General features: G+C 32.2%; 1 protein-coding gene across 1 annotated transcript; it reads right to left on the bottom strand.

The window, feature by feature from the left end:
• On the bottom strand, window positions 1–1,590 carry LOC114752984 (putative disease resistance RPP13-like protein 3). Its single transcript, XM_028941658.1, has one exon. The coding sequence runs from the start codon at window positions 1,588–1,590 to the stop codon at window positions 1–3; it is 1,590 nt and encodes a 529-aa protein (XP_028797491.1).
• Between the last annotated feature and the right edge of the window lie 7,849 nt (window positions 1,591–9,439).

Below are 9,439 nucleotides of genomic sequence, written 5' to 3'. Positions count from 1 at the left end.
TCACATCCCTGCAAACTTCAAAGACTTCTTCTCCTCCCCGCTCTCAGATATGCAAAGATCTCTTAGCAAATCATGGATGCGACATGTCTTGATTCCCCCGTCACTTCTCCTTCTTCCCACTTGAATTAAGCTACGATCAATGAGCTCATCCAAGTAGTCCTCTGCAACATCCTCTGTAATTCTGAAATCACTGTGAAGAATGAATCCTTCAGCAACCCATAACCGGATTAAGTGTCTAACAGGAATCTCATGATCTTCAGGAAACATGCCAAAATATAGAAAGCACGGCCTCAATTTTGGAGGCAAGCTATCATAACTAAGTTTAAGCACTATATCTTGTACTTGTGTTTCTGGTTGAGTGAGATATGAGTTGACATGGCCGATGATCTTGGACCATTCCCGGTATGACTTCTCCTTGTTTGCCAGAATCCCTGCAAGTACCACAATGGACAGTGGCAAGCCACCACAACTTTCTGCCATTTGCTTACCTAGTAACTCTAGATTAGAAGGCACACATTCTCCTCGAAACACCCTCTTTGAGAAAAGCTCCCAACTTTCTTCCTGATTAAGAAAAGGGAGATAGTAAGGAGGAGATGAGCTGGCATGAGAAGCCACCTCTTTCAAACGACTGGTGATCAAGATTCTACTGCTTTTATTATCATCTGGGAAGGCATCTTGCAGGTCATCCCAATGTTGAGGTTTCCATATGTCATCTAACACTACAAGATACCTCTTCTCTTTCAAACAGTGTTGTACCTTGCCTCTCAATTCTTCCTCACTCAAACTATAAAAATCATCAGATTCAGCTTTGCCTTTTCCCTTTGATTTTGTCTTATGCTTGCGACTGCTATTGTTATTATCATAACAAGTATTTGCAGAGATTGTCATCAAGCATTTAAGAAGAGCAAGCAAAAGCTCTTTAGGTCTATAGTCATTAGACACATAAACCCAAGCATGACAATGGAAGCGATTCTTAACATAATCACTGTTATAAATCTTGCGAGCAAGAGTAGTTTTACCCAATCCGCCCATACCTACGATGGACACCACATTGCGACGTAGACCCCCTTGCTCTAGGAGATTGATTACTTCAGTAGTGCCATGCTGAAAACCCACCACGTCATCTTCTTCCACGTCCCTTCTTCGCTTGTGTAGTAGTTGTAACTCCTGATCTGTTGAAGATCCTGCCGCTTCCTGGGTGTCGAATTTGATTCTGTTCTCATAAATCTGGTCAATTCTGACTTTAATGTTGTCTATTCTCTCTGCCACGTGGTGCAGCAGCTTTGCATGGTCTACACCATGGAGCATCTTGGACACCCAACTTCTCCTTTGGTTGCGGGCAACATTGGCAACATAGGTGTCGATGACATCCTCAGCTTCATGTGCGATGTCTGTGATTTGACGCACAACCTCTTGTTCGATCTCCTTCTTCCGTGTGTTTTGGTCGCTGTTCTTAAGAAAGACAGTCATCATTCTGAGCTGACTCTCAAGGAGCTTCACTTTGTCCTCCACGCCACATAGCAAATTGGCTTCGTGCGCCGCAAGCCGAGACAAGTTTTCCAGCACAAAACTAACTACGCTATCAGCCATGAAGTGTGCACGATCAACACTAGAACACTGAAACAAGTGATGGAATATTTGAAGCACGAGACACTGCCAAGACGTTGGAGGATTTAAATATTAGCTAGTACCATCAGCATCATCCCCTTCCGCGAGGTTGCCTCGACTCAAAAAGGTCAAGACTTTATTGCCCTCGGCTTGGTTCAGTTCGGCCTTTTCATGAAAGAAAAAGAAAGAATGGCGTGTGGGGTCTGGAAGTGACAAAATAAGCGCGCGGGTCCTCCAAACATTAATATGAATGAACTATGAAGTTTCCGAGAAGACTTTGGAAGAAGACTTTTAGGCTCTGTTTGGATAGCACCCCAAACCATGGTTTGGGGACTCAAACCATGGTTTGGGGAAAATGCTACCCAAACAGCCTCTCCAAAAACCAAAACCATGGTTTTGGGTCAAAACCATGGTTTTGACTCCAAAACCATGGTTTTGGAAAAAGCAAAATTTTTTGCTTTTGGAGAAAAAAGGGAGAGTGTGAGGGCCTATATGATATGTATCTTGTTATTTTTTTTATAAACATATTTTTTATAAATATATTTAATCTTATATTTTATAAATATATATAGACATTAATTATTTATTAATTATATTATCTTATGTATTATTAATTATGTTGGTAAAAAACATATTATTAACAATTTTATTTCTTCAAATTAAAATATATCATAAAATCTATTTTTTCTGTAATTATCATATTAACTTATGTCTTTTTTTTAGTAATTTGTATATATAAAAAGTGCTTCTGATAACAACTATCCAAACACTCTCACTTCTCAGAATCACTTTTTTACAAAATCTATTCTTCACAGAATCTATTTTTTCCAGAATCTATTCTCCAGAATCACTTTTCCAAACCACGGTTTGGTTTCATCCAAACACACCCTTAGTCTGAGAGAAGACTTCCTGCTGCTCAGCTTGGGTTGGTGTTTTTTTTTTCTTTTTTCTTTTTTCTTTTTAACGAGAGATTGTGCGTGTTGTTGTCAGTTGTAATTATTAGTACTACGTGGCATTAACCTTTAATTTTTTTTATTAGAACAGTAATCAAAATATATAAGTATAACTCTTATTTATCAATCAATAATCTCAACAAATGTATTTACTGTTTGGAAATATATTTTAAAATATATTTATTGCATTCAAGTAATATTTACTTAATGTGCATGTTTATTTCAAAATGAGATTTTCAATTTTAATCACTTGAGAGGTGAGAGTCCATGGCACTTATGCAAACAAATTTTAATGTGTTCCTAATATTTATAATTACTAGAAAATTAAGTTTAGCAGAAAAGATTAGTTTTTCATAATATGATAAATAAAAATTCAAATCCTTACTAAAAGAAATGTTTATATTTAGTACTTCATAATGCCTTAAATACTGGATCTGTTTAGATTAATAGTAAAAAAGAAATAACATATTTTCAATCTAATTTTTTTTAAAAAAATGAGATTAGGTAACTATTAATATATCAATATGTATTTTAATACTCTTGCACTAAAACCATGGCTCACATGGCTTTGTTTTTTGGAAAAATTCTAGTTTAAGCCTACACTTTTAATAAATTCTTAATTAGTCCAAGAGGTGTAATTGAGAATTTTTAAATATTTCTAAAAGACCAAAATACCCTTCATAATTAAAAGCCTAATTTTAGTTTTAATTCTTTTAATTGAATTTAACTAACATGTTTTTTCTTTAAACATTATCACATGAAAATTTGGCCAAAAACATTATCATATATAAAAAAAAAGAAAAATCATAATTATGACCAATAAAAAGTAATTGAAAATTCAAGATAAAAAAAATACATAATTTCTAGATATCTATAGAATTGCAAAATATGGCTACTAATAAAAATTTTACGATTTCAAATGTAAAAGATTAACAAGATCAAATATATTTTTTTGTGCGAGAAAAAATCAAATCAAAGATTCATGGAATTGTTGAATATCTATCAAAATTAATTTTACTATTTCACAACTTACATTGAGACTCATCAATTCATCTTCAATTTTCCAGTCTCCAAGATTTATTTAATATCAAATTTTTATTATATAAAAAAAACTAAAAGGTCATAAATTCTAGAGTTGACATAACGTTCACAATTACAAAACACACATTTGACATAAAATCTAAGAAAGACCACATCCTCATTAGTAAATTTACTAGAATAATTCAAACTAAAATTATATTTACACCTACTTTCAATTTTCCTTTTTTATTATAAAGAGGCATTCCGGTCTTTTAGTAACATTTGAAAATCCCTAATTAGGCCTCTTAACCTAATTAAGAATTCGTTAAAAGTATAAGCCTTAAATGGAATTTCATTATTTCAGATGGATTTAATTGGGATTTTCCTTGTTTTTTTAACTTCATATTTATTTTACTGTTCATAAGAGGTTTATGATTTTTATAATATTTTTATTGGGTTTTGTGTTACGTGACTCATCCAAGTTGGAATGCGTGCTACAGACACATGCTTTGAGATCTGAACTTGAGCTTTGAGATCTGAACTTGAATTTTGAATCATCTCATTTCCCAGTCTTAAATTCAAAATTTAAATTAATTAGGAGAAATCACAAATAAAGACCCTCGAATTAGCAAAATCACTCTATGGTCACCTGAATATGCTAAATTACTATGAGGGACCCGGTCTCAAATTATAATTATGAAATCATGGCCAAATTATCAAAATACCTCTCTTTAATTTTTTTTTAAAAAAAAAGTCACTGCCTCACCGGAATCCGGCCATCGGCGCCGGAGCTCCGGCGGCCGCTTCCGGCCACTGTCGGCGGCCATACGCCGGGGTTCGGCCGCCGGAGCTCCGGCGCCGGCGGCCGCTTCCAGCGGTCTTCCTTTGTTTTTTTTTTTTGAAACTGTTTTTTTTTTAAATTGGGGGGAAGTGAGGTTGGGGGATTTGATCCCCCAACCTAATGCTTCCCAAAATAAGGAATGACCATTGAGCCAACAAATTTTTGTTAACATTATGATGCAAAAAAAAATATAAGTTAACTCATTTACTCTTGTTCCAGGTGATAACAACAATACATTTGGAAATAACAAGTTCTGATTGTAAAATAACACGTCTGGAATAAAAATTTAACAATATGTTTTTTTTATAACAATAAATTTTGTTGCAGGCAATAACAACAATACATTTAAAAATAACAAGTTCTGATTATAAAATAACAAGTTTGGGATTAGAATTTAACAACACGTTTTTTTTTATAACAACACACTTTATTTCAAGTGATAACAACAATACATTTAAAAATAACAAGTTCTGATTATAAGATAATAAGTCTGGGATTAAAATTTAACAACATGTTTTTTTATAACAACACACTTTGTTTCAAGTGATAACAACAATACATTTGGAAATAACAAGTTCTGATTATAAAATAACAAGTCTGGAATTAAAATTCAACAGCACCTTTTTTTTATAACAATTAATTATTTTATACTTTTGGAAAATAAATTATTTATAACTTATAAAAAGTACTTGTAATCTATTTAATTTGCTAAAAAAATAATTTTTATCTCCAATTTATAATCAGAACTTGAAGTATAATTTTTTATAGATTAAAAATACTTTTTTATTGTTCAAATTTATAAATAAAATTTAGGGAAAATGGCAACACACTTTTTTAATTTTTTTTAAAATTTTTAATCTATATATCTATACAACTTATTATAAATCAAACTACTTCTTATAAATTATAAATAGTACAATTTATTGTGGATTAAAAATACTTTTTGACTGCTTAAATTTATAAATGAAATTTATCTCTAATTTATAATTAAAAATACTATTTTATTCTTTAAATATAAAAACTATTTTTAATATTTAAAGAATGAAATAATATAAAATTTATACTATGATTAATAAATCAAAAATGCCTTATTATAAATACTTTATAATTTATAAGAAGTAGTTTGATTTATAATGAGTTGTATAGATATACAGATTAAAAAGTATTTTTTTAGAGAAATAAATATATTAAAAATATTTTTTATAAGTTATAAATAATTTATTTTTTAAAAGTATAAAATAATTAATTGTTATAAAAAAACGTGTTGTTAAAACGTGTTATTAAATTTTAGTCCCAAACTTGTTATTTTATAATCAGAACTTGTTACTTTTAAATGTATTGTTGTTATTACCTGCAACAAAATTTATTGTTATAAAAAAAACATATTGTTAAATTTTTATTCCAGACGTGTTATTTTACAATCAGAACTTGTTATTTCCAAATGTATTGTTGTTATCACCTGGAACAAGAGTAAATGAGTTAACTTTTTTTTTTTTTTGCATCATAATGTTAACAAAAATTTGTTGGCTCAATGGTCATTCCTTATTTTGGGAAGCATTAGGTTGGGGGATCAAATCCCCCCAACCTCACTTCCCCCCAATTTAAAAAAAAAACAGTTTCAAAAAAAAAAACAAAGGAAGATCGTCGGAAGCGGCCGCCGGCGCCAGAGTTCCGGCGGCCGGACCCCGGCGTCCGGCCGCTGACAGTGGCCGGAAGCGGCCGCCGGAACTCCGGCACCGGTGGCCGGATTCCGGTGAGGCAGTGGCTTTCTTTTTTAAAAAAAATTAAAGAGGGGTATTTTGGTAATTTGGCATGATTTCATAATTACAATTTGAGACGGGTCCCTCATAGTAATTTAACATATTCAGGTGACCATAGAGTGATTTTGCTAATTCGAGGGTCTTTATTTGTGATTTCCCCAATTAATTACTTATTGCTCATTTTTTTTATATTAAAAAAAATTAACCTCTCCGGCTTTTTCGGCACCCTTCAAGGACGGAGGTTGGAGCACAGCTGCATACAGGGTGTCAACTGTGGCGGTCAAACCGAAGTTGGACAGCCTCTTTGTCTTTCACTCCAATTCCACTGCTAATGATGTGTGGCCCCACTTTCTCGTACCTTTAGTTGTAGATTCATATTCCGACTCTAATTAAATTATAGGATTTAAAAAAATTAGTTAAAAATAATTAATACGTAATAAATATAATTTTTTTAAACATATTTCTATATATAAATAAGTAACTGTGAAAGAGTAATAGTAAGATAAATTAAAAAATAATATATTAAGTATATTAAATTAGAAGTAAAATAGGTAATAACAGATTAAATGCTCAAACAAACTCAAAAAAAATCTATAAAAAAAAAATAAATCCATTTAAAAAATTAAATCTTATAATAAAAGATGAAGTAGTATTCTTTTATTAGTATTAACATTGATATATACAAATGAAAAAGAGGCAGCTCGTCTAACAGTGATAAAACGTATTTTCATTTTGTATTGATGTGAAATTAAGTCCCAAAAGAAATTTCAAATAAGTTCTGTAAATCATTATTTTTTATTCTAAAACTTGTCATTACAAATTATTTAGATTGTTATTAAGATTTTTTAATAATTTTTTAAAGAATCTCATTATAATTTTTTCAAAATTATATTCCTTCCCTCAAGTTCATTGTTACAATCATCCGATGAGCGCTTGAGGTTGATAATATTATACTGTGCAGAGGGTTTCAATTTTTTCTTAATGCAAGTTGAAAACAAATATAAGATAGCCCAATGATAACAAGTTATTTGGTTCATCCACTTAACGTAAAATATTTCATGTCATTCTATTTTTAATTTAAAATCACATGTTCCTATAGTTTATTTTATAATTTTAAAGATTTTTTTTTGTTTTCAATGTGAGCTTTATCTTTTTATTTAAATTACGCTTGGAAAGTGTTTTTGTTAACATGTACTAAAGTTTTATAAATGGTTTTTGTAATTGTTGAAAAAAATTATATAAAATTTACATCTTGATTGGAAAAGCTTCCTGTGCAATGGGGAAGCACCTTATGGTTGCATCCAATAACAAGAGAATACCTGCGGCTGTGTGGCTTTTGCCCTTTTTATTATGTTTCTGCGATGGAATACTTAAAGGTGTTTGAACGGACACAAATCATAATTTTAAAAATATTTTTATAGTATACAAGATAAATATATGAAGGAATTTGTCTTGATTTACAAAAAAATTACTTTTATGAAGTATTTTTATATTTATCCAAACACCCTCTGCTATGGCTTTATAAAAGTATCACCTAGATGTTTTGGCTACAGTTATTTGTTTATATTGCATGTCCTTCGGGTAAAAATCCCATAAATTGGCTATTTATTTAGATATTTCATTATATAGTTTCTTTGTGAATTTATTCCCGTCAAGCATCCATTAAAATTTTACCATGTTATTTATTATTGTTGTTCTTTTTTACATTTCAAAAAAATTATTATACTGTGTATACACTACAAGAAAATGTTGAATTAGCAGCGGAACATTTCTAGCGGTTCAACAAAACCGCTAGAAATTCCAACATTTCTAGCGGTTTTTAGAAAAACCGCTGCAAATTACCGACGGTTTGACCATTGCCCGTACATTTCTAGCGGTTACCACCTAACCGCTAGAAATTTAGAGCTAGAAAATTTCCAGGTTTTGGCGGGAACTTGGCGCCAAATTTGTAGCGTTTATTTTCTAGCGGTTCAGGCCAATAAACCGCTAGACACTGAAAATTTCTAGCGGTTGATGCATGAACCGCTAGAAATATTTTAATTTCCCGAGGAGTTTAGCAATTTCTAGCGGTTTCCCTATAAACCGCTAGAAATTTCTAGCGGTTCGGGATAAAAACCGCTAGAAATTAGTAGCGGTTTTTACGCGAACCGCTAGAAATATCTGCCAATTCCCGAGGCACTTGTGATCGTTAGGATGTTCTAGCAGTTTTGGCCAGAACCGCTAGAAATTTCTAGCGGTTCTGTCGAAAACCGCTAGAAATTCTCGGCCTATATAAACCCCCCCTTTCACTTCTTCAATCGTTCTGGAAGCGAAGCTCTGCTGAATTTTCTCCACAAAACATATTCGAGTTCTGATTCAGTTGCAGATCCTTATTTTCAGGTAAAAATAGTAATTTATTGATAAATAATTTTTATTTTATGTTTTATTTTATTTAATTTATTATGTTGTAGCTTATAAATAATTTTTATTTTTATTTTATTTATAAATAATTACTATTTGTTGTTATTAGGATGAGTCGTCGGCACGGGAAAGACCCAGTTTATCCTGAGAGAGCTGGACCCAGTGAGGTTCATCATGATGCTGGTGAGCCATTCCCCAGCATTCATGACTACGATCTCAGCGAGGAGGATATCCTCAGTTTTATGGAGCAGGATGATATTGAGCAGACTGAGGAGGCTCATTTTACTGGGGATGAGCAACCCCATGCTGATGCTGATGCTGCTGACGAGGAGGAGCAGGATCAGGGGAATGAGAATCCCCAGGCTGCGCAGCGTCCTGCTCCGAGACGTCAGGCTGGTTTTGAGGTGGAATTTGTCGGTAAGTATTTATTTAACTTTTTAAAATTTTGATCAGTATTTAATTTATATAGAAATTGTATTAATTTATTGATATATAATTTATTTCTTAATTAAATTTTGTAGACACTGAGGGGAACAGGTCCTATCGGAGGCTGACAGCCAGAGAGCTGTCTATGATGACGAGCGGACGAGTGGTTGTGCCGCTCAATGAGTTGGGCCAACCGACGAAGAAAGGTGGCCAGTTGTACAACAAGTACGTGCGCCTCCTTGGTCAGCAGTGGACGCTGTTCCCCATCTACGTGCAGGACTGGAAGAAGATCACCTCAGACAAGAAGCAGCAAGGTTGGGAAATGATGAAGGTAATATAAAATTGTTATTTATAATTTTTTTTAATTTAAATAAATGATTATATATTTTGTTTTCAAATAATTTAATTGTTTGATTATAATTTTTTATTTA

This window comes from Neltuma alba, unplaced genomic scaffold (assembly GCF_004799145.2).
Source record: "Neltuma alba isolate B1F8T4 unplaced genomic scaffold, ASM479914v2 tig00007628_pilon, whole genome shotgun sequence".
Lineage (NCBI taxonomy): Eukaryota > Viridiplantae > Streptophyta > Magnoliopsida > Fabales > Fabaceae > Neltuma > Neltuma alba.
Note: the sequence above shows the minus strand (reverse complement) of the source record. Positions and strands in the feature narration are given on the sequence as shown.

Excerpts from the sequence above, each read along its gene's own strand:
- LOC114752984 (XM_028941658.1), bottom strand. The coding sequence starts at position 1,590 with ATGGCTGATAGCGTAGTTAGTTTTGTGCTGGAAAACTTGTCTCGGCTT.